General features: G+C 41.7%; 1 protein-coding gene across 1 annotated transcript; it reads right to left on the reverse strand.

Annotated features, from left to right (window-relative positions):
- Positions 1 to 11,369: 11,369 nt before the first annotated feature.
- pdzk1.S (PDZ domain containing 1 S homeolog) lies at positions 11,370 to 23,111 on the reverse strand. The gene is made up of 9 exons (XM_018248949.2): positions 23,027 to 23,111; positions 16,284 to 16,499; positions 15,757 to 16,147; positions 14,794 to 14,930; positions 14,382 to 14,577; positions 13,425 to 13,621; positions 12,825 to 13,121; positions 12,364 to 12,657; positions 11,370 to 12,224 (listed from the first exon to the last, which is right to left on the reverse strand). Exons 2-9 carry the CDS (start codon positions 16,491 to 16,493, stop codon positions 12,117 to 12,119), a joined length of 1,830 nt encoding a protein of 609 aa, XP_018104438.1. The 5' UTR covers positions 16,494 to 16,499; positions 23,027 to 23,111; the 3' UTR covers positions 11,370 to 12,116.
- Between the last annotated feature and the right edge of the window lie 4,138 nt (positions 23,112 to 27,249).

The raw sequence follows: 27,249 nt of genomic DNA on the forward strand, positions 1-27,249 counted from the left end.
ATGATTTTTAGCGATCGATCGAAGGATTTCTATTCGATAAAAAAAACCTTAGAAAAGTGCTGTGGAAGGTCCCCATAGCCTAACATTGAACTTCGGTAGCTTTAATTTGGCGAAGTATGAAGTCGTGAAGTTTTTTTTTAAAGAGACAGTACTTTGATTATCAAATGGTCGAATATTCAAGTGATTTTTACTTTGAATCAAAGTAAATTTGAAGTCGTAGTATCCTATTCGATGGTCGTAGTATTCAAAAGATTACTTTGAAATTCGAACTTTTTGAACTTCTAAAAATTCACTCGAGCTTAGTAAATCTGCCCCTAAATGTCTATGTATGTATATTTATGGCTGTATACAATCTTTTGTAGAACTAAAAAAAAAAAAAAAAAAAAAAAATCCGTTGTGTTTTTCTCAATATATATTATTTGGATGTCTGAATCTGTTTTTGCATATATTTCAATGCATATTTCATTTTCATACATTATGTATGTAAGTGTATTTTTATTGATTTGTCTTTAATAAAAATATGTTATGTTTTATTACAATATGCATGCGGTGCCTTATTTATTTATAAGTCGTATTTAGACATATGCTCCAGAGGCATGAATGATCACTTCTAAAGACCTTCCCAGAGACACTAAAAAAAATACCAAAAGTCATGTCTCTTCTAGTCCCAACAACAACTGAAGGGTTTGGTTCCAGGAATATGTTCTTTGAACTGTTAGATAAAAAGGTATAGGGTAAAACTTTTGATATAAAGCATAACAAAAGTGTTGTAGAGATTTTATACTGTAACTTTTTAAGCTGACTAACACGGACGGTGCAAAAAAACTCCTGGAACCAAACCTTTTATGTAAACTAGGACTGAATTTCTTTGTAAAAGGAACTGAAACGCTTGCTGTGATCTTAGTAAGCCAATAAAGTTCTCACCTTTACACCACTTTTATTATGTTTCATATCAAGCCACATGCCAGGAAGTCTCTCCAGCAGATCAGTGTTCCCACCTATATAATCTATGGGCTTCATCAGTGAAAATGTGACAGTACACTTTAATGTGTAGAACTAGATGGTCACATACAGTTGTGTTCAGAATAATAGTAGTGTGTTTAAAAAAGTGAATAAAGCTCAAAATCCTTATCATAGGTTTTATTTCCATCCAGGCAAATGCTTTGGGGACACTGCACATTCTTTTCCAAATAAAACATGAAGAAAAACTGATCAATTTTTTGTTATTAAGGGAATATTAGGCTGCTCCAAAAATATAGCAGTCCCCACCAGGTCCGGACTGAGAATTAAAATAGGCCCTGGTATTTCAGGTACACAGAGGCCCAATCAGCCCACACAGAGGCTCAAACAGCCCCCACCAGCCCACTAGATACAGATTTTCTATGGCACCTTATAGCAGCCCCTCTGGCATTTGCCAGAACCCACAGATTGCCAGTCCGGGCCTGGTCTCCACATTCTTCTTTACAAACTCCTTCACTGTATAAACTGAAGCATGTTTCAAGCTGTCGCTTTCCTTTGAATGACTGAAATAATATGGAGTTGTATAAGCCGTGTTTTTTACAACAGCACCACCTGCTGGTCAGTTTCCCACCAGTCTGACCACCAAATAGTCAAAGAAGTTGTCAGGAGAAAGAAAGAGGCTGCTCTGATGTTCGTCTGCTTAGGAAAAAAAACTTAGGAACGGTTTGAGAAAGGTTTCTAAGCAGAAGAACATCAGACCAGTCTACATCATTATCCTGACAACTTCCTTGACTACTTGGTGGTCAGACTGGTGGAAAACTGACCAGCAGGTGGCGCTGTTGTAACCAAATTCATTCGTATTAACCGTACATTTTTCCCATAATATCTTGGAATTAAAGAAAAACAAATCATTAATATTCTGTACATTGCAGAAGTTCTTACAATACCACCCTCATCAATTTAACATTCACTTATTTGAAAGGTTTACTTATCCTTTAAAGTACGGGATTGGGCCACTCCACAACATGTTGTTGGTGTGGAACTGAGATGTTGCTCATTTTCTGGTGTGTTTGGGTCTTAGTCTTGTTGAAACTCCCATTTCAAGTGCATTTCCTCTTCGGCATAAGACAACATGACCATCTATCTATTCCAATGGTTGTTTTTCCCATTTCCTCCACGTCTTTTTTGGTGCCATTTTAAAGCATTTGTGTAAGGAAATCTGTTTTACCTGGGATTGGGGGTGCTGTAAGTCGGCCGCGGGGACGCCCGCCACGCCGGCCGCGGGGACGCCCGCCTCGTGGTTCCACCATCTTGCCTCCTTAGGACGCGCGCGCCCGCGTCTCGTTTCCTTTATTTTGACGCGGACGCGCGCGCGTCGATCCTGACGCGTGTGCGTCGATTTTGGCGCGAAAACCTTGGCGTCCAAACAGGGTATAAATAGGCCACTTCCACTCCCAGCAAACTGCCCGTGATAGAACTTGTTTCTGGTGCTCTGTTCTGAAGCCTTGTGCTATTTTGCCTGTTTGAATCTGATTATCCGTGTTTGACCCAGCCTGTACCTTGACCATCCTGAATTCTGTATCCTGACCTGTGCCTGATATCCGACTACTCTTCTGCTTGTACCCTTCCTGCTTGATACCCGGTTTTGACCCTTGCCTGCCTGACGACCCTTGCTTTCTGCCTGCCACGACCCAGCCTGTCTGACGATCCTTCTGCCTTATCCTTGTCTGTTACCGTGATCCTCGGTCCCAAAGACTCTAGCTACCAGCCGTGCCCCATTGCCTGCCAGAACACTTGCTTGAACCTCTCGTAAGACCAGGTGGCACCCGATTAGGCTGAGGGCTCCTCCCGAAGCTCAAAGGTGGTCACACCACTGGTGAAGCTTAGCTCAGACCCAGGATTCGAGCACTTGTTCTGGTGTTGGGTGCCGGCCGTGACATTATCACGGGCCATGGAGGACGACGATCACACCGAAGCTGCCGCTGCTCTACTTCCATCTTCTTCCGAGCTGTTGCTAACTACGCTGCTGGAACGCATGGAGGAGCAGGAGCAAAAGCAGAACTATCTACTCCAGGGGTTTCATAACCTAACACGCCAGCTGGAACCCTCGCAGCAGCCAGCCAGTTCTGTTCCTACTCCTTCAGTGGGTTCCCTGCCTGATAGGGGTGCTGTATTCAGACCTCAGGAACCCAAGATTGCATTTCCGGCCAAGTTTGGTGGGGACAGAACCCAGTTTTTTGTTTTTCAAGAGGCCTGTAAGCTGTACCTCAGCTTTTTCCCCCACTCATTTCCCTCTGACGAGGAAAAGGTCAGGTTCGTAATGACCCTATTAGTGGGTGACCCCCAAGTCTGGGCACTTAGATTGCCAGCCACCGACCCTGCCCGTTTCTCTTTAGATATTTTCTTCCGCTCTATGGCCATTCTTTACGATGACCCGGATCGCGCCTCTTCGGCCGATTCCGCTATTCGCAAACTACGCCAGGGTAAACGGGAGGTGGAAATTTACTGCACAGAGTTTCGTAGGTGGGCGGTGGAGACTGGCTGGAACGATGCAGCTCTAAGGAGCCAGTTTCGCATCGGTCTAGCCAAATCTGTCAAAGACAGCCTGGTCAATTACCCCCTATCTACCAGTCTGGATGACCTTATGTCTCTGGTTATCCAGGTAGATAGGAGACAGAGGGAAAATCGGGAGGAACAGGGTACTTCTTCTTTGTATAAGCATAATTTTAGTGCTAAGTTGTCAAACCCCTCTGTGTCTCAACCTCAGGAGGAGCCTATGCAGCTGGGCATCTTTCACCTCTCTCCTGAGGAAAAGGCACGGAGGCGGTCTCTTGGGTTGTGTTTGTATTGTGGGGAGAAGGGTCACTTCCTCAATCAATGTTCCAAGAGGCCGGGAAACGCTCTAGCCTAAATGGAGAAGGGGAGCTCCATTTGGGTGCAGGCGTTTCCTCTCCCCAATCTGCCTCCAAGGTCCTATTATCTGTTAAATTAACCTGGCCTACGGGCACTGTTAAATTGTCAGCCTTCATTGATTCTGGGGCGGAGGGTAATTTCTTGGACGCAGCATTCGCTGCTAAAAATAAAATTCCTTTGGTTGCCCTCAATCCTCCTTTGAGAATTCTGGCTGTCGATAAAAGACCCTTGGGATCAGGGGTGGTTTCCCAAAAGACCACAAATCTTTCCATGTGTGCAAATAATCTACACTGTGAGGAGATAGCTCTATACCTCATTGAGGGAGCTTCCTCTCCTCTTATTCTTGGTTTACCATGGCTCCAGAGGCATAACCCTCTGATAGACTGGGTTTCTAAGGGGGTGACTCAATGGGGTACAGGATGTAGTGGGGTTTGTTTTCCCTCTGTAGTAGCCACTACTTCTTTTGAGGGGTTACCCACAGCATATTCTGTTTTTTCTGATGTTTTCTCCAAAAAAGCAGCTGAGACCTTACCTCCGCATCGGCAGTATGACTGTCCTATTGATTTAGTTCCTGGGTCAATTCCTCCACGTGGTAGAACCTACCCTCTTTCATTGCCCGAAGCCCAGGCAATGAAAGAGTATATACAAGAAAATCTTGACAGGGGCTTCATTAGGCCCTCCTGTTCCCCTGCGGGGGCAGGGTTCTTTTTTGTGGGTAAGAAAGACGGTGGTTTACGCCCCTGTATTGATTACAGGGGGCTTAACAAAATCACTGTAAAAAATCGCTACCCCTTACCATTAATCTCCGAACTATTTGACCAGGTCAAGGATGCTAAGATCTTCTCCAAGCTTGACTTGAGGGGTGCCTATAACCTCATTCGGATCAGGGAGGGGGATGAGTGGAAAACGGCTTTTAATACTAGGGATGGCCACTACGAGTACCTTGTTATGCCGTTTGGTCTATGTAACGCCCCAGCAGTGTTTCAGGAGTTTGTCAATGACATCTTTCGGGACCTGCTGGGGATATACGTAGTGGTCTACCTAGATGACATCCTCATCTTCTCTGCCAATCTGTCTGATCATCGTCTTCATGTTTGTGAGGTATTGCGTAGGCTTAGAGCTAATAACCTGTATGCAAAATTGGAAAAATGTATTTTTGAGGTTGCTTCCGTACAGTTCTTGGGATTTAATATTTCTTCCAAGGGTCTCGAAATGGATCCAGACAAAGTAAGAGCTGTCCTGGAGTGGACCCAACCATATTCTTTACGTGCAACCCAAAGGTTCCTAGGTTTTGCCAACTATTATAGGCAATTCATTAAAAATTTTTCACTTATTGTGGCTCCTATCACAAATCTTACTAAAAAAGGTGCTGACCCCAGTATGTGGCCTCCGGAAGCTATCCAAGCTTTCGAGTTCCTCAAAAGGGAGTTTAGTTCTGCCCCAATCCTCCCGCCATCCCGATACAACACTACCTTTTATAGTTGAGGTAGATGCTTCTGAGGTGGGAGCAGGGGCAATTCTCTCTCAAAGGCACCCGACTACTAATAGGTTACATCCCTGTGCATTTTTCTCTAGAAAATTTCTTCCTGCAGAGGCAAATTATGACATAGGGAATAGAGAACTATTAGCTGTCAAGTGGGCCTTTGAAGAATGGCGGCATCTATTAGAAGGGGCTAAACACCAGGTTACGGTCTACACTGACCATAAAAATCTGTTGTATATTGAGTCAGCAAAGCGTCTAAATCCCAGACAGGCAAGGTGGGCTTTGTTCTTTTCTAGGTTTAACTTACCTTGACGTTTAGGCCTGGTACAAAGAACGTCAAGGCAGATGCTCTTTCCAGAAGCTTTGACTCAATATATTCTGAAACTGATGACTGTAGTACAATTATTCCGGGTGAAGTCATTGTGGCTACTTTGGAATCTGACCTCTCTTCTTTGTTATCCCCTGTTCAGACAGACGCTCCCTCTAACACTCCTGTTGGGAGATTTTTTGTTCCTGAAGATCTTAGAGAACAGGTTCTAAGAGAGGTTCATGATTCCAAGATGGCAGGACATCCTGGTGTAAGTAAAACTATTTCATTACTTACTCGAAGTGCTTGGTGGCCGACCTGTAAACAAGATGTTAAATCTTTGTGGATTCTTGTCCTGTCTGCCAACGCTCCAAGACTTCTAGAAAATTTGTCCCAAGGGTTACTGATTCCCCTCCCTATTCCTGAAAGACCATGGACCCATCTTTCTATGGATTTTATTGTGGAGTTGCCTGTGTCCCAGGGGAAAAACAGTAATTTGGGTGGTGGTGGATAGATTCAGTAAGATGGGTCATTTTATTGCTCTTCCCCACCTCCCATCTGCCAAAACTTTGTCCGAACTTTTTATTCAACATATATTTAAGTTGCATGGGTTTCCCAGTAATATTGTTTCAGACAGAGGTGTTCAATTTATCTCTAAGTTCTGGCGCGCATTTTGCTCGTTAGTGGGGATCGATCTTTCTTTTTCAACCGCCTATCACCCACAAACCAATGGGCAAACCGAAAGAGTGAACCAGTCTTTAGAGCAATTTTTAAGATGTTTTGTGTCCGAAAATCAATCTTCCTGGGCAGAACTGTTACCCTGGGCAGAATTTGCCTACAATAACGCTACCCACTCCTCCACTGGGGAGTCTCCATTTTTTGTTTGTTAATGGGTTACACCCAAAAGCCTTTTCCTTCTCTAATTCTGGTTCTTCTGTCCCTTCCGCTAATTCCTCTGTCGAACAATTTTCCTTGATTTGGTCCCAGGTACATGATTCCTTGTCTACTGCTACTTCTGCTCAGAAAAAGGCTGCTGATAAAAGACGTAGAGAAGCACCCCAGTATAAAGTGGGAGACTTGGTGTGGCTCTCTACCAAAAACATCAAGCTAAAGGTTCCTTCCCTTAAGCTGGGTCCCGTTTCATTGGTCCTTACCCCATCACTACTGTTATCAACCCTTCGTCTGTTCGCCTTAAATTGCCTGTTAATTTCAAGATTTCTGATTCTTTTCATGTTTCTTTACTTAAACCTGCCGCTAATACTCGCCTTACTTCTGTTCCCCCTCCAGTGCAAGTTGACGGTCAGCCTGAATTTGAGATCCAGGAGTTCCTTGATTCCCGAATGGTACGTAACAAACTCCAGTACCTCACTAGGTGGAAAGGATTCGGTCCTGAGGAGAACTCCTGGGTCTCAGTTGATGACATCAAGGCTGATCGTCTTAGGAAGCAGTTCCATTTAAAGTTTCCTGGGAAGCCTGGGGGTCCGGTGTCCCCCCTAGAGAGGGGGGTAATGTAAGGAAATCTGTTTTACCTGGGATTGGGGGTGCTGTAAGTCGGCCGCGGGGACGCCCGCCACGCCGGCCGCGGGACGCCCGCCTCGTGGTTCCACCATCTTGCCTCCTTAGGACGCGCGCGCCCGCGTCTCGTTTCCTTTATTTTGACGCGGACGCGCGCGCGTCGATCCTGACGCGTGTGCGTCGATTTTGGCGCGAAAACCTTGGCGTCCAAACAGGGTATAAATAGGCCACTTCCACTCCCAGCAAACTGCCCGTGATAGAACTTGTTTCTGGTGCTCTGTTCTGAAGCCTTGTGCTATTTTGCCTGTTTGAATCTGATTATCCGTGTTTGACCCAGCCTGTACCTTGACCATCCTGAATTCTGTATCCTGACCTGTGCCTGATATCCGACTACTCTTCTGCTTGTACCCTTCCTGCTTGATACCCGGTTTTGACCCTTGCCTGCCTGACGACCCTTGCTTTCTGCCTGCCACGACCCAGCCTGTCTGACGATCCTTCTGCCTTATCCTTGTCTGTTACCGTGATCCTCGGTCCCAAAGACTCTAGCTACCAGCCGTGCCCCATTGCCTGCCAGAACACTTGCTTGAACCTCTCGTAAGACCAGGTGGCACCCGATTAGGCTGAGGGCTCCTCCCGAAGCTCAAAGGTGGTCACACCACTGGTGAAGCTTAGCTCAGACCCAGGATTCGAGCACTTGTTCTGGTGTTGGGTGCCGGCCGTGACAATTTGAGATCATTTTAGCTGTTTAGTTGTTCTTCTGGGTTTGGGTAGATTGCAAGTGACTTTTTGGAATAGTGGGTGTGGTTGGGTGGATCAGGGGTGTAACCATGCATTTATGGGCATTTTCATTGGGGCACCATTACATTTGGCACGGCCCTCCATCCAGATGACTAATGTCCAGTGGCTAGATTGCAAGTGGGTTTTTAGCATAATGGACCTGGTGGGGGGATCAGGGATGTCACCATTAATCCATACGTTTTTTTTTAATTGGGGCCTGATTCTATTTGTAAGGACCCCTCCACCCAGGTGTCCAATGACTTAATAACCAGGGCCTCTTTTGGGGAGGAGGAGGACCCCCAAATTAAATTTATAGTATGGGGTTCTGGATTCCTGATAGCGGCCCTGGATAGACAGTTCCCCTAAGAAAGGTACCGCACATACACAGATGGTATTAGTTATAAAATACACATTTATTTGTCATCCAAGACACCATTTACCTATTAAAACAAGGTTCAGAGGGCAGTATTCAGTGATCAAATACATGTAACCAGTATGTTAATCCAATACAAATGTAATTCATATGCTTATCTATTATGTCCAACACTGTTGGAGAATGAACTCATGTTGTCCAAAGGCAACTCGGCATCCATGTCTCTCTCTTGTCTGCATTCTCCTGCCATAGACTTCTTTGGGTCCGATTCTGATCAAATCAATAAAAAGCAGAAAGGATGGGTTCCCATTTAGTTTTCTCTGATTCACTCTGCCCCTTGCCCTGCAGATACCATTTCTATATATCAGTGCATAAAGGCTTTAGGTTTATTACCTGCTGTGCTGACCTTGCATAATGCATTCCTCTACACAGCACAAACATGTTCCAGGATCATATTCAGCACCTGACATGTCTCTGCCACAAGGAATGCTTTTAATCATTGACTACGATGGGGTGTCACTTGCATTTTGCAGTTCAGCAACATAAAAGCTCCAGCTTTGCATTATTATTTAACCCATTTCCAACATGAGCGGCCATCACGTCACTACTGTTTGGAGTTTATGGACCATTGAGGATTTTAGAATCTGGAGTCACAACGAATTGTTAATTGATTACAAACATTGGTGTCATTCAGTTGAATGCAATGTATGGGAAAGCACTGGCATATCATATATATCATAGCACAGCAGTGCCGTAACTAGAGGGGGGCGGGCCCTGGTGCGTGACGCTCAGCCGGGCCCCCGCCCCCTCCATACACGGCGGATTCCAGTGGCGAGCGGGCTGCCGGGGGGCCCTGAGGGGGTGCGGGCCCTGGTCCGCTCGCACCCCCTGCTCCTATATATATATATATATATTTCCGTACAAAATATATATATATATATATACATATATCTATGTCTATATCTTTATATATCTATATCTATATCTATATCTATATATATATATATATATATATATATATATATATATATATATATATATCTATACTCAGGGGCGATTCTGACCCCTCCACCGCCCCTCCTCCCCTGGAAATTTGCTCTTAAAGTACCAGGAGCAGCATTTTTGCTGCCCCTGGTACCTAGTGGGGAGCGACAGCCTCAACTCGCCTCATTGGTGAAGCACCCCTGTATATACTTTCTTATTGGGTGCACGTGGGCAAGGCTTAATTTACATGCTAAACAAGTTAACCCCAGCACTCTCAACATATAACCCCCTAAAAAAATATTCTTGCACAACTGAACTGTAACTTTCTTAAAAAAAAGACAATTTTAGTTACAAAGATTGTACAAAGCAGGCATAAGCTGACGCGCCCCGTCAAGGCAGTGTCCATGCTAAATAAAGAGAAAAGCAGGTATGGTCTGTCTCCCCCCCAAAGGTAACACTTTCTTTTTTTGACTTAGGATAGGACTGACGGATGGACACTGCCTTGACGGGGCGCGTCGGCTTATGCCTGCTTTGTACAAACTTTGTAACTAAAAGTGTCTTTTTTTAAGAAAGTTACAGTTCAGTTGTGCAAGAATAATTTTTTTAGGAGGTTATATGTTGAGAGTGCTGGGGCTAACTTGTTTTACAATCAGTCTCCTATGCTGACAGCCTGGTACTGCAGATTCTACATTGATTGACATGAAAGTGTTAGTCTGAGTTATACAAGGTATCTAACATATTGCTACCTTTCACCGGTACCTGCACATTTAAAAGGAAGTGTAAAACTGTAAAATGCCTTAAACCCACACCCTTATTAAAGAGAAATGCTTACATACTTTGCCCAAACTGCACTAACTAGCTAAGACTGAGCTGCCTCAGACGCATTGTCTCTCTCCTCATCCTCACTTCATTGGTGGGATACTGTGGTGCCAGATCTGCCCTCCTTTGATCTTATCTCTGACCTTACCAGGCAGGGTAGGTCTGGTGTGGGTGTTAAAGTACCTTTTAATGCTATGACAGACTGTTATTTGTGGATTACATCTCCATATTTAACACAGTCATTCCCACAGAGCTGATCCAGAAGCTACTGGGACTGGGTGCTTATCTGTGCAAATGGAGCCTGCACCTTCTCACAAACAACACTAAGTACGGATTGGAAGCGTCCTGAAACCGGTGCTGTATTCCTTGTTCACATGTGACTGCGTGTCCAGACACACCTCTAATACTATCATCAAGTTAGCTGACGATACCACTTTTGTGGGCGTAATCACCAACAATGATAAGACGGCCTACAGGGAGGAGGTGAGAATAACCTCAATGTTAGCAAAACTAAAGAGCTGGTCAACGACTTCAGGAAACATGATGCAGCTCATGCTCCCATCTACATCTGAGTAGACACTATGGAGAGGGTCAGCAGCTTAAGGTTCCTCTGGGTCACCCTCAGTGCTAATCTCAAGACAGAGCACACAGCAGCTGTCATCAACAAGGCTAACCAACACCTTCACTTTCTCCAGTAGCGTCAGAGGAAATCCTGGATGTCAACCACAGTCCTCACCAGTTTTTATAGGTGCGCTGTGGAGTCCATCCTCACAGACTGTATTACATGGCATCTGCACAAGAAAAAGTCCTGCAAAGAGTGGCGAAAATGGCTCAGAACATCAACTGCATGCCACGTCCAGCAATTCAGGACATTTACACCACATGTTGTCCCTGAAAGGCATCGTGAAGGACTTCAGTCATCCTGCACTGCCACTTTTCTCTTTCTAACCCTACGGCAGGAGGCTTAGGTCAAACCAGACATGCACTGCTAGATTCAGGGACAGTTTTTACCCCATTGTACTGTGTACTCTCTGCATATGACAATAAATTGAATAAATCTGAATTGATTTTGAATCTTTTCAAGCTCAGGCCCTATTGGGCCTAGGTTGAGAAGGAGTGGATTTGGATGGGCAGGGGTTGAGAAATTTAGCAACAACTGAGGGGCTGCAGGCTGGGAGAAGATTGTTTTGTGCAAGGAGAAATTCAATGCATCTTGAGGACACACACAACATAGACGATTCCTTTTCCACCTGTTTTGGTTTGTTTTTATTTAATCATCTTTATACATGGAAAGACAAGATTGACTTTATTAAAGTCTAAGTTTAACTTATTAATATCTCGTTCAAAAAATAATTTCCAAAACACAACACTGGGTAACCGCTAAGCAGCCATTTTACATTGTTTGGCCATACAGTAGGTGGCGGCTGGAGATTTGCAAGACAAGGTCTCACAATGGTTTCTATACAAGCTATGGAACTGCTTCTCAGATTTCCCCCACTGCCTAAAGGCAGCAGAAGTCGAACTTGCTCCTCATGGGAGGGAGGAAGTGACATCTGACGTGGTAACTTCATCTCCCAATCTCACATCACAACATGTCTTAGCTTGTAAGGTTTGCAGAACATTAATAAATAGCTGAATAATGAGGAATATTTCTTCCTCTCACTTGTTAATCGAGATTGACCAGTTTCACTCTATGCACCTGCTACCATATTGGCTTCTTATGAAGGGAAGACCGGGCAGTTTTAAGAGTGTATTTGGCAAATGTCCATAGAGTTCTCTTCAGCTTACATTGTCCTCCTGAATGAATGGATTTGTATCAATGAAGGGATAAAGTCCATGAGTGTCAGTGTATTCTCCTGTTGTAGGACAATGGTCTTTCATTGTATGAGGACCATCAGGCTGTCTGTATTTGCTACTTTTTATGGTTTAACCAATAAGAAATGAAAATGGATAATCAAGACAGATGGGCAGAAAGCCCTTTAAAATTACAGATTAGTGTCACCCTCTTCCTGCTCCTCTTTCTCCTCTTCTTTCTCCTCTTCTTTCTCCTCTTCTTTCTCCTTTGGTTCCTCTGAGGGTTTCTGGTTGGATTGCTGAAAGAAAAGTCAGGATCCTTTACATTTCTTATTATAATGTATATACACAGAAGGCACACACTCCTCCCAGTTATTCCTTGGCACAGACAACCATACACCATACACACTCACAAACAAAAACATTATACGTACTCACCATTTCTATTGGCTCAGGGGCAGCTCTAGCTTTGTTTGCTGGGGCAACCACATTGGAGTTGGGAGACTCTTCACTTACAGGATCTGCCATTGAAGCAGTTATTGGGATTTTTTGCTCCTTGAAGTAGTCATAGGCCTCCTCTGATGCCACTAACAAAGTCAGGATACCTTTAGTTTCCTTGATTCTAATCAAAACATCTTCATAGCTCTCCTTCTCCACATTTAGCCCATTGATCTCCAGCAGAACATCTTTGTCTTTGATTCCAGCCACATCTGCCGGACCTCCCTTTACTACCTGTCAATAGAATGGATGTTATTATGAACTCTTGTTATTCTAACTGCACAACGTGAATGGTATTGCTTATTCCTTCATTTGACTAGACAGGAGGTGCTTTGCACAAATTTTTAGGTTAAGTAATAGGTTGAGTACAGTTACAGTTCTGGTCATAATGGGCAACATACCTGGTTCATGAACTGGCCTTGCGTATCCTTGATTGCATTGAGGTGGAAGCCATAACCATTGTTACCCTTCTGCAGCTTGCACAACCTGGGCTTGTGCTTTTGGTCATTAATCGGAACAGCTGGTGTTTCAGATTTTTTAGGTTCCACAGCAGAGGTTGGGGCTGGGGAAACAGTTGGTGTTGGAGTGGCAGGTGTCTGCGATGGAATGACTGCAGGAACTGGAGTAGTCTCTCCTTTAACTTTGCTCTTAATTTCCCCTTGGGATTCTTGTACAAATAAATAGGGCGAGACCCCAGCCTGAAAGTGCAAATTTAATGATTAGGAAACATCCTTTGAAGAGGGTTTTGGTGTCAGCTAAATTGTGTATTACAACCTATGCAGGAATTTATGGTCCATGAAGGAATATTGTAGATCTGTGATTATTAGAAGACCTTTCTTCAGACAGATTTAGATTTAAGGACATAAAAGATGAACATCTCATAGACTGACATGACTTACATGAACACGATTGTACTTCTTATAAAATTCTTATAAAATAACCAGAGAGATAAATAGATTTTTCGTCATAGAGAACACTGCACAGTGTTGTTGGATCCTCACCAGAGTGTACATCTCATCAGTCTTCTTATCCACAATCAGCAAAGTGGTCTTGTCTCCTCCTTTCTGAATCACCTTTACCACCTCTTCGTGTTCCTTCCCCTCTACCCACTCTCCATTGACTGCAACAACACGATCATAGTCCTGCAGCTTGGCCTTTTCTGCTGGGCTGCCAGAGTCAATCTCCATAATAAAGTGACCTGTCACCAACATGGAGAACAAAGTAATTTCATGCCAATTTCCCTGAATATGTCTTCAAAAAACACATTATTCAACTATTTTTACTACACTGTATATGACTAAAATGAAAACTGTTATAATGTCCAAAAAGGGACACGAAACCCTTATTATAAGGGATACTGTACACCCTTCTGTAAATAATTAGGATATTAGAAGTCACTGAGGGGTTCTGTGAATATATAAAGGCACAAGGCTGCAGGCTGAGTTATACAGGGAACTCTGAATATCACTCATGTATTATAAGGGATAATGTACCCCCTACTGTAAATGATAAGGATATTAGAAGTCACTGAGGGGTTCTGTGACAATATAAAGGCACAAGGCTGCAGGCTGAGTTATACAAGGAACTCTGAGTATCACTCATGTATTATAAGGGATAATGTACCCCCTACTGTAAATGATAAGGATATTAGAAGTCACTGAGGGGTTCTGTGACCATATAAAGGCACAAGCTGAGTTATACAGGGAACTCTGAGTATCATTTACATATTATAAGGGAGAATGTACCCCCTACTGTCAATTTTAAGAATATTATATGTGACAAAAAATACCATGACTAAATAAAATTATGAGGCTGAAGGCTGTCTGCTTTTATACAGGTGATGGAACTCCAAGGTGACTTCTAATTCATATTTTACAAAATGGTTGTGAGTTTGGACCTGTAGCCTCCAAGACAGTAGAAAAAAATCCAACAGTTTCACAGAGCATTATATTTTTTACCTTTACGATTTTTTTCCTGTCGCAAATAAAACCCATAACCATTAGTATCCTTCTTCAGCTCCACAGTTCTAGGTTTAGAAGGCAACTGCTCAACATTGGCTTTGTCTGCAGTAATCTTTATTTTCTGACTTTTAAAGTACTCGTCGGTCCCCTTGTCTGACAGAAGGAACATGATTCTGTCCCCAGATTCCTTCAGCTGGCAGAAAGACAAATTGCCACCAATCAATAATAATAATGTACAGAAGGATTCACCAAAACAAATATTCAATGTCAAGTGAATGTGGTCAAATCTCTAATGCAGGATTTAATATTCACCAAAAAACTGGGTAGTTGGTGCATTCACATTATTATATAGCAGATGATTACATTCCCCCTCTGCCAGTGCATATTATTCACATCCCTACACTCCTACCATTTTAGCCAACTTGTCATGACTGTAACTTTCTACATTTGCTCCATTCACTTCAATGATACGATCTTCGTCCTTGACACCGGCTTTGACTGCAAGTCCATTAGGTATTAGCGCTGACAAGAATATTCCACTCTCACCTGAAATAGACAAAGTTCAGCATTAAGCACATATTAATGTATTGGTTTAATATAAAGCATTTCTTAAGATTATTATGTTCTCTGTTTTTTTATGTCTTGGTGCTGGAAGAGAATCGTCCTTCCAGTTTCTTCCTGACTCATGATAGCCAAGTTCCACCATCTAATGATGGGTATTAGGTTCAACTTAATGTGACTCAGTTGGACCTCCTGTAAACTATTTTGTTGACCTCAACTAAGCTGTGTTATTGAATGTTAGTCACTCTTCCGCTCCACCCAACCCCCCGCTCAAGAGGGTTCATGGAAGTCATCAATAGAAGATCTCACTCTTTGTCCTACAGACGCAGGTAGGACGAAGGGCATAAGTGTGCCCCTTCTTTCCCAGATTCCCCTTCCATCATGGGTCCTGCTGTATGGTAGTTACACCACTTCTTACAGAAATGGTATACACAGCAATTCTTTACATTTGGTTGCCCAAGTATTTCGTAGATCTTTTGGTCAGATCTTTAAAAGTCAGTAAATACTTTATTTCAAATTCATGGTACACAGAACAGGTCCAGGGGGATCATCATCACAATGAATGGAGTGCAAGTCCAGACTTGTCATTGATGGAATCAGTGTGTGTCATTGCTAGGCAATTGGAGATCTATTGCTCCTGGAGGTAAGAAGGTTTCATGATCAGTGCAAGAAAAAGTGCTCTCTGAACCAATGGTTTTTGTTGTGGTGTTTTCTCGCTCTAAATAATCTTCTCATTAAGAAGGTCCTAAACATAACTGGAGACAGTCTCACTAGTTACTTATACTGCTCATTTTGATAAATTGGTTCTTACATCTTGTGGTTTTAAGAGAAAATCCATAGCTGCTGTTTCCTTCTTTAACCAAGTAGCACAGCCTTGGCCTTCGTGTCAGAGCTTTTCCTACATTGGCTAACGGTTGCTCTGCAGGCTGTGGGGTTTGTACGGCAGGCTGTGGGGTTTGTACGGCAGGCTGTGGGGTTTGTACAGCAGGCTGGGGGGTTTGTACGGCAGGCTGTGGGGTTTGTACAGCAGGCTGTGGGGTTTGTACGGCAGGCTGGGGGGCTTCTGGTTGCTTTGCTGGTTGATTTGAATTTTGATCAAGTTTCGACAAATCTTCTCCCTTTTTCTTGGCATTTTCATAGGCAACTTTATCCAAAACCTCAAGAGTTACGCTGGTCCCACTGTCCTTTACCAGAGTGACTACCTGTAAATGAAAGCACACAGATCTTAAAATGCCTTAATTATTGTGGCAGCATTGATTCTCTTCTATATCTGCATTAGTATACCATTGTGTCTTCATTTACTCAAATGAGCTCACCACAGTATTAAAGTGAAAGTACCTCAGCATGTTCTTTGTCATCCACAAATTTGCCATTGACTCTCAGCAGTCTGTCTCCGTCCTTCAGACCCGCCTTCTCAGCAGAACTGCCAGGTTCAATAGCACGAACGAGATGGCCAACCTCGCCTTTCTCAATACGTAAACAAAAACCAAAGCCCTTCCCTTCTTGTTTGGTCACAATGCAAGAACGAGGCTGAGTAGAGGAGGCCATTGCTGTCTGACAAAAAAAAAAAATTGAACCAAAATGGGATAATTCAACCCTTTGTCAAGCTTCAATTAGGCCAAGAAGATAGACAACCTACAATATATATTCCTTATAAAAGACACATTTACTTGATATATTCAAGAGAAAAGGTAACTATCAGTTGTAAATGTAGATGCAATTATTAGGTACTGATCCACAGAGTTATACAACTACTGGGTTTGGGATCAGGAAATAGTTTGTTCCCACTTTGACATCAAATTGGCAAATTGCCTGGCGTGTGTTTTGTTGGCCTTTCACTAGATCAGGTTTAGCAGATGCTCAACTTGATTAACCCGCTCATTTTACTAGAAAACTATCAGTGCATGGTGGGTGCAACAAAATCCCAATGTGTGCTCCAAATGAGACACCAACGGGATAATGCAGTGCCATTCTGTGTCTTTGAGTAACACTTGCTTACCAGCTAACACAATGTGCCATAGGGTGTGTTGTCCCCATTTATCAGAATGAGAGGCATTTCCCTGGCTAGTAAAAACTATAAATCCAATTCACATGTCTATCCATAATATGTTCAACAAGATCAAAATGCCCTGAGTAGGGGGTGGGTTATAAAAATATGGTCCTTATGTAGGTACATGGGGTAAAACTTTTTTACAAGCCATGGGTGGAGAAAACTCAATGGACACCAACATCACACAAGTTCAGATGAACTACAATTTGCTATTGCATCGTCCCTCTGCTAAGAGCCATGGGTATTACCAGGACAACAACAAGACATGTTTGTAAATCATGTTCACTCCCCAAATGCCACAACAAATACCATGAGAACATTAACTGAGACTGATATTGCCCCAAAATGGGACTTTTGGTCCATCTATGGGTAAGGCCACAGTGGGTGTTTTGGGGAGATCTCCTCGTCATTGTGGCAACCAATCTCCCCAGACGCCTTCCCTCACTCTGCGCTGGCTAAAATGAAAAAACGCTGGCACAAATCACACGCTGTGATTTCCTCGTGAGGCAACTTCGGGCGACTTCGGAAAATGAACCGCTGCATGTGATTAGTGCCGGCGTTTTTTTATTTTAGCCAGCGCAGAGTGAGGGAAGGCATTTGGGGAGATTGGTCGCCATAAAGACGAGGCGATTAGTCGCCAGTCTACCAAATCTCCCCAAAACGCCCAGTGTGGCCTTACCCTTACTGTCTTTAAACTTAAAATACTAACCAAATAAAATGTGTTTATTTATATCTGAAAAACAAAGATGTAATGTTGAGTATATTATTGTGGTTGGGGGTAGTATGATTTGCCTTCTTTTTGTCTACCATGGGAAAGTGTATTTTCTGGTACTTAATTGACAGTGTAGTTCTGATTGGCTAATGAGTTTATGGAACAGATGAGAGCCATAGTCCCACAAGACAAATGCTCATCACAATTGATGCTTCCCAGATGGCAACAGGACATGCAGACCAACTGGAATTTTTTTACAGAAACCAAGTGCAAGAGAGTCAAGCATTTAATATTTTAACAGCGTAATTTTCCAGAATATACTAAAAGAGCGAAATGTTGGCACTAACCATGGAAAATTCCAGAAAAGTGCCCAATTAAATGTATTAGAATCTACAGGGACCTTAAAACATTATAGAAATATCTGGGAAATATACCAATTCTACGTCAATACTATAATAGAAAGAAACACAATCAAAGCTTGTGCAAAAAACAATAATAACATGGGAATGGGGCTTATTATGTGATGGCCCAATTATGTGTCCCCACACTAACAGCAGGAGTAATTGCTTGAAGTAGATGTATAACTGCAAGGTTTAGGTTTCAGTTAATGATTCCACTGTTTAACAAACTAATTTTTAGCCTAAGCTGGTGAATGGAGTGCATTTATATAGCTACAGGAATGGGACCTGTTATCCAGAATGTATAGGACCTGGGGATTTCAAGATAAGAGATCTTTCCGTAATTTGGATCTTTATACTTAACTGAACTAGAAAATCATGTAAACATTAAATAAACCCAATAGGCTGATTTTCCCTCCAATAAGGATTAATTATATCTTAGTTGGGAACAAGTACAAGCTACTGTTTTATTATTACAGAGAAAAAGGTAATAATTTTGGATTATTTGGATAAAATGGAGTCTATGGGAGACAACCTTTATCATAGGCGGATTTTCAATAAGGCTAGGGGAGGCTAAGCCTCCCCAAACCTGCCTGGCACCTTAAAACAAACTCACTCCGTTTCTGACTGCTAGTTGATACCTCGTGGAAACCAGTTCTGTTGTAAACAGCTGCACTCTGATTGGATCTTATTCCTCATGGTTTCCCCAATCAGAATGCATCTCTCTTGACTGACAGTAGAACTAGCCAACCAAGTCACAGATAAAGGTGGGGGTGGGGTGAGATTTGGATCGTCGGAAGGCACTGCAGAAAGGACTGGCAAGAAGGAACCTCACCAGAGGTGTAACTAATTTGTTGCAGATTTCAACTTACTCAAACAGGTACAGTACTAAACTGGAAAAGCTCTAAAGGCTTAAACACTATCTGGAATAAAATAGTTTCTTTTGTCAAAGTTTTTTCCTCTCAACTGGCACCTATAATATCCCTATCTCCCTTGCTCCAATCTTGAATTAACTCTTTCCCTATGAAAAGCAAATTGTGCATTTTATGTTTTTGCACTTGTTTTTTTTTTCTCTTACTTTGTTTATTATAGTCAAAGGGGTGTTCACTTTGACATTAACTGTTAGTATGTTATACAATGGCCAATTCTAAGCAATTTTTCAATTGGCCTTTATTATTTATTTTTTATACAAATACTCTCTAAGGCTACAAATGTATTGTTATTGTTACTTTGTATTATTCATCTTTCTATTCAGTCCCTCTCCTATTTATATTCCAGTGTCTTATCCAAATCAGTGCATGGTTGCTAGGGAATTTGGACCCTAGCAACCAGATTGTTCAAACTACAAACTGGAGAGCTGCTGAATAAAAAGCTAAATAACTCAAAAGCAAGAATAATAAAAAATGAAAACCAATTGCAAATTGGTTTAAGAATATCATTCTCTGCATCATACTAAAAGTTAACTGAAAAGTGAACAAAACCTTTTAAGTCTGTTAGTTAGTTAGTCAGACATTCTGAGACAATTTTTAATTGTCTTTAATTTTTTTTATTATTTGTGTAGCTTTTTATTCGGCAGCTCTCCATTGTGCAATTTCAGCAATCTGGTTGCTAGGGTCCAGATCACCCTAGCAACCATGCATAGATTTGAATAAGGAACTGGAAAGGGGTCTGAACAGAAAGATGAGCAATAAAAAAAGCAATAACAATAGAATTGTGACCTTACAGAGCATTTGTTTTTAGAAGAGGTCATCCCCATTTGAAAGCTAGAAAGAGTCAAAAGGAGAAGGTAAATAATTAAAAAACTATAAAAAAAGAAACAAAAACATGAAGGCCAATTGAAAAGTTGCTTAGAATTAGCCATTCTATAACATACTAAAAGTTTACTTAAAAGTGAAGCACCCCTTTAAGGTGGCTTGGAAACAAACCAATGTTGTATTTCAGTGGGAATGTTACAGTCAGATGAATATCTGAATCTCTGCCACCAGTACCCACTGCATATCACTGCATATATGTGCTTGCTTTGTAAATATACACTACATCTGACATCTAAGCTTAACTCTGTTTAACACTTCACAAATATATCACCCCTTTGTTAAAATTAAAGGGACATCTGTGAACACAAATTGATGGAGAATCCATTTAATATGAGTTGTGGAACCCACAGAACCGCTTGAGGTAGTTGGGGGGGGGGGTTATTTTCATTCCAGTGGTGCATCCACTAAGCCTCACAGTAGTTTTAGGTCAGTCAATCAATGGCCCATCTTTAGCCTCCCCAAACAAAAAATTCACCCTCCGCCTATGCTTTCTGTAATTCCAAGCTTTCTGGATAATAGATTTCCGGATAGCAGATCTCATACCTGTATGTATAACGCTATAATATTATATCTAACAATATAAAATAATTTGTAATTCCATATAATAATTCACAAATACAGTATTGTTATATATATAAGATGAGAGCTATAACAGTGATAAATATTCGATTTGTAGAGATTAGAAACAGACCAGGAATCAGCAGTACTTAGTCTGCAATGACACTTTATTGGCGTATACTCACTCACGACATGTTTTGGGAGCTGGTCCCTTTTTTAGGTCAAGTCAGAAAAGTCAAAAGGGACCAGCTCCCGAAACATGTTGTGAGTGAGTATACGCCAATAAAGGGTCATTGCAGAATAAGTACTGCTGATTCCTGGTCTGTTTCTAATCTCTACAAATCGAATATTTATCACATGACGGATGGTGTGTGTTGAAACAGCAGGTCTACACGTATTTGATTTTTTTCACTTATCCTTCTTTGATTCAAGCTATCACAGTGACTCATTCCCTTATCTCTCCCTTGAGGATATCCCCAGATACAAGTCATGGAGCTTCTGACATAATGGGAAACATTAGGAGAGGTGGAGATAATAATAGATGCTTGGAAATAAAATGCTCTCTGAGAAGCTGATATGGAAAATATATGACTATTTATCTGACTGTCCCTATGCTGCCCATGTACATGTCCAACCCACCCCCCTACCCATTGTTCAATCTGAATGCATCACATGGTACAACTGAATCAGTGAAGGCAAAATGGGATGTTAGAAGAACACACATGCCATGACTTGTTACAGTCCCAATGTTCATATCACCCTGTTTGTATATGTATTGTTCAAGCTAATTGTTGATAGCAATCCTAGACTACAGAATAACTACTTTTTACAGGCACCACCTTATTTGGACCTAATAAATCCCAACAACATTCTGTATACACTAGTCTGATAGAAATATGTACATTCCTAATCAATATTAACGAGATGTATGTTCCCTTAGCATTCCCCAAGTCATGTGATAGGTAACAAGAAAGAATGCAACATTCAAAATATCCCAGCCATTCTCTTCCACTCATATGTCATAAAAGGCACTATGTTTGCCCAGTAGCAGTAGCCGACAGCAACCAATAAGATGCTTCCTTTAAACCGGTGACCTGTAAATTCTACTTGCTGATTGGTCCTCTGGATTACTGTTGTGTTTTTTATTAGACAACCCCATTAATGCTGAGAAGCTAGACTAGACTCATGCCCAAGAACATAACAAAATCATGAAGAATTTGATATTTAGTACATGGAAAATAATTTACAGGCCAGCAATTAAGCCAATATATAATAATTAGATGCAGGGAACAGAAAAAGGCAAAGCCAAAACGCAACAGGAAAGGGTAAGCTGAGTCCTTGCTAAGATCACCCATGTAGTGTCACCAGCAATGGCTGGAGATGGGATTCCACAAAGCACATGAGCAGAAATAAGGAGAGGCCCAATATAAAAAGAACTGCTATCTCAGCACCAGGCGCACCCATGTAAAGGGTCAGACAGTGCACAAATCCACAAGAATGCAACTAGACTATCGAGAGAGAGACAAGATATGAAACATTTACATGTTGCTTACCCCACAGCCTAATAAAACTATGCAGGATATGGAATATGAGATTTAAACAAGACACCATAAAATTATGACTCTGAATGGTTTGTAATTTTACTAAAATGATTTATTCAAATCTACAGTCCATGTGATAATGATACTTACAAATAAAAACCCAGGGCACAAATAAGCACTCACCCCAAATCTCCCCCTAACTGGTCTTCAGACTGGGCCCCCTTAGCTCATAACAAGGTTACAGATATATAGAAACATTGGGGTAACAGTCACCCTGCTATAGTTCCAGGGGTACCCAGGGCACAAATAAGCACTCACCCCAAATCTCCCCCTAACTGGCCTTCAGGCTGGGCCCCCTTAGCTCATAACAAGGTTACAGATATATAGAAACATTGGGGTAACAGTCACCCTGCTTTAGTTACAGGGGTACCCAGGTCACAAATAAGCACTCACCCCAAATCTCCCCCTAACTGACCTTCAGGCTGGGCTTCCTTAGTTCATAACAAGGTTACAGCTATATAGAAACACTGGGGTAACTGTCACCCTGCTATAGTTCCAGGGGTACCAGGGCACAAATAGCACTCACCCCAAATCTGGACTTCAGGCTGGGCTTCCTGAGTTCATAACAAGGTTACGAATATATAGAAACATTGGGGTATAGTCACCTTGCTATAGTTCCAAGAGTACCCAGGGCACAAATAAGCACTCACCCCAAATCTCCCCCTAACTGACCCTAACACTTGACTTCTAGGAATATGTAGGAGACCCAATAGACATGCTTCACAGATTTCACCCTGCTGGCTTTTGTGCAGTTCCCCCCAAGTCCCTGCTCTGCCTCACCCCTAGAGGGTACAGACTCACAGTTTGGAATGTATTCAGATCTGAAAGGAGATAGAAATAAAACATTTGGGAGCCGGGTCATACAGAGCAGGAGCATTGTGATTAAACAGTACCCCGCATGTCTAATCTGTGGGGGCAGAAGAAAGAGACCTGTGCTGAGATCATTACCTTTGGGGTGAGTGTGCAGCCGCTGGCTCAGAATTGCAGTCACTGAGGTTGAAGGATTTTGCACAGAGCTGTCAGGGCATTGTTGGACTTTGGTTGGGCAAAGGTTGATGTAAAAGATGATCCATTTAAACTCACACTGATGGATAACTGTCCTTTGTACTATATCTGCAGTAAATGTACTGCGTGCCATGCAAACCTGTGCCTTGTATTTGCCTGTTCTATGTCAGGTTTCCAACTCTGCCCTGGGAAACATAAGGTTAATACAAACAGACTTGGTGCCCAAGCTGGGGTTAAGTTAGTACAGAGAGAAAATCTGCCCTACAGGGGGGTCATTTGCACTTCCCAAGCAAAAAACATCTTTATTGGCACCACGTTTCGCACAAATTTGTTTGAGCTGCTAATCAAACATAGAGAATACAAACCGTGTACACTTTTGAACCTGTGTATATATTACATTGTGGCTTTTACTATTGTGGTGATTTTGTAATATAGAAAAAAATTGTTGACACAAGAATAACACTTTAACCACAAAAAATTACTAATCAGCGGAGCAGCGAGGGGGGTCCACTATGGTACTTAGGTTAGCTAAGTACTCTAAGGCGAATACAAACCACTTGAATCAGTTCTTTAATTAGAGAGTTGTCATTGCTACTCGAAAAAAGAAAGTGCACCTTAAATGAACTGTTTGTTTAAAATAAGTGAATGTAAAATTGATGATAGCGCTATTCCAAGCACTTTTTTTTAACATTCATTATTCATTTTGTTTTTATTCCAATATATTAAGGGATACATGTAATGTTAATATGAATGAATTTTGTTCATTTTCCCACAGTCTGACCACCAAATAGTCAAGGAAGTTGTAAGGAGAAAGAAAGAGGCTGCTCTGATATTCTTCTGCTTAGGGGAAAATTAAAAAAAAAATTCAAACCTTTCCTAAGCAGAAGAACATCAGAGCAGCCTCTTTCTTTCTCCTGACAACTTCCTTGACTACTTGGTGGTCAGACTGGTGGGAAACTAACCAGCAGGTGGCGCTGTTGTAACACAATTCATTCATATTAACAATACATGTATCCCTTAATATCTTGGATTTAAAGAAAAATAAATAATTTACACTGCAAAATTTCTTAGAATAGAACGTCCAATGGTATAAGTATGAGCACAGTGACATCTACAGGCCATTTGCATAAACACCACATATTCCCCCTATAGTAGGAAAGCATTTGGGCAAATGTAATAAACAACAACAATTAAACAGTATGCATCTTAAAGCAATATTATGCAATTATCGATTTTACATTCACTTACTTATCCTTTAAAAACAGTATTTAAAGAAAATATAGAAAAAAAGGGCCAAGCTTAGCAAATATAATAATTACCGGTAATCAAGCATAATATTTGCAGATCTCCTTTCATTTCTATTTCCCATCTGGGTTTCCTCTCTTCCTCTCATTATTTAGCTGTTTTTATTTTAGTTGTGGTTTCACATCAGTAATAATAACTATGCAAGTACAAATAGCTCAGCCATCACTGAACAATTAGTGAGTCTCTGCCTAAACAAAAACTTCTCTTCTTCCCTCGCTTTTCTATCTCTCTATACTGCTTCCTATTTTGGGTTTTCGTTTTGACACCTTGTGTTAAAAAATGTGATAATAGGCTGCACATGAAAATAAATTCCAAGAAGAATCAATAAATCAAAGTCAATCAAACAGAATTTGCTTGTGAAAGAATATTATGTCCATAATCCCAGTTCATTACTGACTTTCATTTGTTCCATAATTTTCTCCTTTGCTCGGCAGAATCAGGAAGTGGGTTTTTTTCTAACAGGAAGTAACAAAAAAATAGATATTTCTTAATTAAAAAAATGGCAAATAGTAGACAACAGGTAGATTCCAAGGACTTATTTGTGAATTGGTACTAGAAGTTTCAGTGCTGGTACCACCAAGAATAATAGGGCTAAAACTAAGGGACAGCAAAGGTACATGCCTTGGGCTCAGTTGGGGGGGGGGAGTACAATTTTAGGGGTTGTCATGTATGGATGTGGGAAAAGGGTGAGCACCAAGGGTGGTGGTGTGTGGACCAAGTGGTGGGGGGGGGAATGGTGTTTAGACAGAGCACCTGGCAAAGAAGTATAACTGCCTTAGGCACCAGTATTACTTGGCCCAGTTCTATAAAATTGGGACATGACATACTATGTAAACACAACTCTTCTCTTGTTTGTTTGTTTGTTTTCCCTGTTTCTCCTCTTCCATTAACAGGTGCTTTTTGTGGCAACCCTAAGAGTGCCTAATGTAGGAGCTCAGCTCTTCTGATATCCTGATGGTCCTGTCTGAGCAGTTCCTATGCTTTTCCAGCTCCTTCCCAACATTATACTTCTATTCTCTTTGCCTTATACTGTACCTCCCCATACCTCTATTCTCTTTTCTTAGTGTTTAAAAGAAAAAAGGGGTAACCTTTTTAAGATTCACTGCTATATTGATACAATTTTTCATTATTCAAAATTATGGGGCTGATTTATCATTAGCCAGACATTTTCTAAAGCAGTAACTACCAATACTACATTTTTTCATTTAATGATAAAAATCTACCAACAGTTTAAAATTGCCAACATCTGGGCCCATGCCAGTGTTCAAACCTTTAGTCCTCCTTTTACTGATTTGCATATAAATCAGAAATAAACAACTGGCCCTGAACTAATGAACAGTGACTAGGTCAATGATGTGGCAAAGATGAATGTAAAGCAGCAATAGCTGTAGGTCTGTCTGTGGTTACCCGCAGGAATAATGCGCATTGTACTGTATATGTCTTATAAGAGGCAGCCACACTTTTAATAGGAAATCCAGATTCTGATGAGAAACAACACGACTGTATAAAAGGGAAGTTCAATTCATGCAGATTTCCCCTCTCAAACGTTTTTTTTGCAGAGAAAATAACCCCAACCTTGACAGTCTCCCCTCATAATTTAACTCTTCCATCCCTCTAACCAGTTTGGTTCCACTTCTCTGCACTCTCTTCAGCTCATTTATATCCCTCTTAAGGACTGGAGCCCAAAACTGAACTGCATACTCCAGATGAGGCCTTACCAGGGACCTATAAAGAGGCATAATTATGTTTTCATCATTTGAGTTAATGCCCTTTTTAATACAAGACACAACTTTATTTGCTTTAGTGGCCACAGAACCACACTAATGTACCCTGGGATGAATACCATCCGGTCCCGGACCTTTGTTTTTCTGAACATGCTCTAGTCTCTTTTGAATTTCCTCATGTGTGAACCTTGAAATCTGCTGATGAACTGCCCGGGCCTAGGGCGGCAAAAAATAGGGGCGGCATGCCGCCCAGCCGCATTGTGGGGACGTGTGCGTCCCCATTCAATGACACCAGCTGCGCCGGCGCTTTTTCGCCGGCGCCCTGGGAAGGGGAAGTGTAGGCGGACGCTAGGACCGTGCGGCCACCTGGTCGGACCGCGCGGCCTAGGGGCGGCCGGGAAACAAATCCGGCGCTGACGACACCTTCCAAATATTTGGGGTGGAGCAAAATGGGACAGTTTGCTCAAACTCAATTTTTTGGGCAGAGCATAATGGGCCTGTTTCACTCATCTCTACTCTTGAGATTAAAAAAAAAAAAAAGCATTGCCTTTGTTTGCTAACGATGTACATGGTTTCGGATTGTAATTATCTTTCTTCTAGTGGGGGGAGATAAATAAATAAATAAATAAATAAAACCAGAAAATGAACAGGGGTCAGACGGAACAGGAAATTACTTACTTGGAAAAACAAGATTGTTCATTGAAGCAAAAAAGATGGCCCTGTTTATTGGGTTGTTTTTCTGATTGTCTTAAAATCCCTCCTCGTTTTAGAGTAGTTATAAAGCTCACTTAGCAGATGTCAGGTGACTTGCTCTGGCAGTTTCCCCTTGCATTTACCTGGTACACCTATTTCTGTCTGAAATTGAAAAACACTTAAGCAAATTCACAATTTCAAAGTTATGTTATTTATGAAATAATTTCTAATGGCTAAAATTCAAATTCAATTGAATAATCTCGACCCAAAAACTGGAATCAGATTAGAGTTTTTCAAATAGGAATCGAGTTTTCCTCCGAAAAAAAATTACTTTGCCCATCAAATATTTTTGACACTCGTCATTTTCTTTGACACGTGACAATTTTTTTTGATGGGCAACATTTTTTTCTTTGGCTCATCATTACTACTTAACATAAATAGTTC

Source organism: Xenopus laevis, chromosome 2S, assembly GCF_017654675.1.
Source record: "Xenopus laevis strain J_2021 chromosome 2S, Xenopus_laevis_v10.1, whole genome shotgun sequence".
Taxonomy (NCBI): domain Eukaryota; kingdom Metazoa; phylum Chordata; class Amphibia; order Anura; family Pipidae; genus Xenopus; species Xenopus laevis.

Excerpts from the sequence above, each read along its gene's own strand:
- pdzk1.S (XM_018248949.2), bottom strand. The coding sequence starts at position 16,493 with ATGGCCTCCTCTACTCAGCCTCGTTCTTGCATTGTGACCAAACAAGAA. Across the intron at positions 14,931-15,756 it reads TTCTCTTAAAACCACAAGAT|GTGAGAGTGGAATATTCTTG; the intron begins GTAAGAACCAAT and ends TGTCTATTTCAG. Across the intron at positions 12,225-12,363 it reads CCCCTGAGCCAATAGAAATG|CAATCCAACCAGAAACCCTC; the intron begins GTGAGTACGTAT and ends CTTTTCTTTCAG.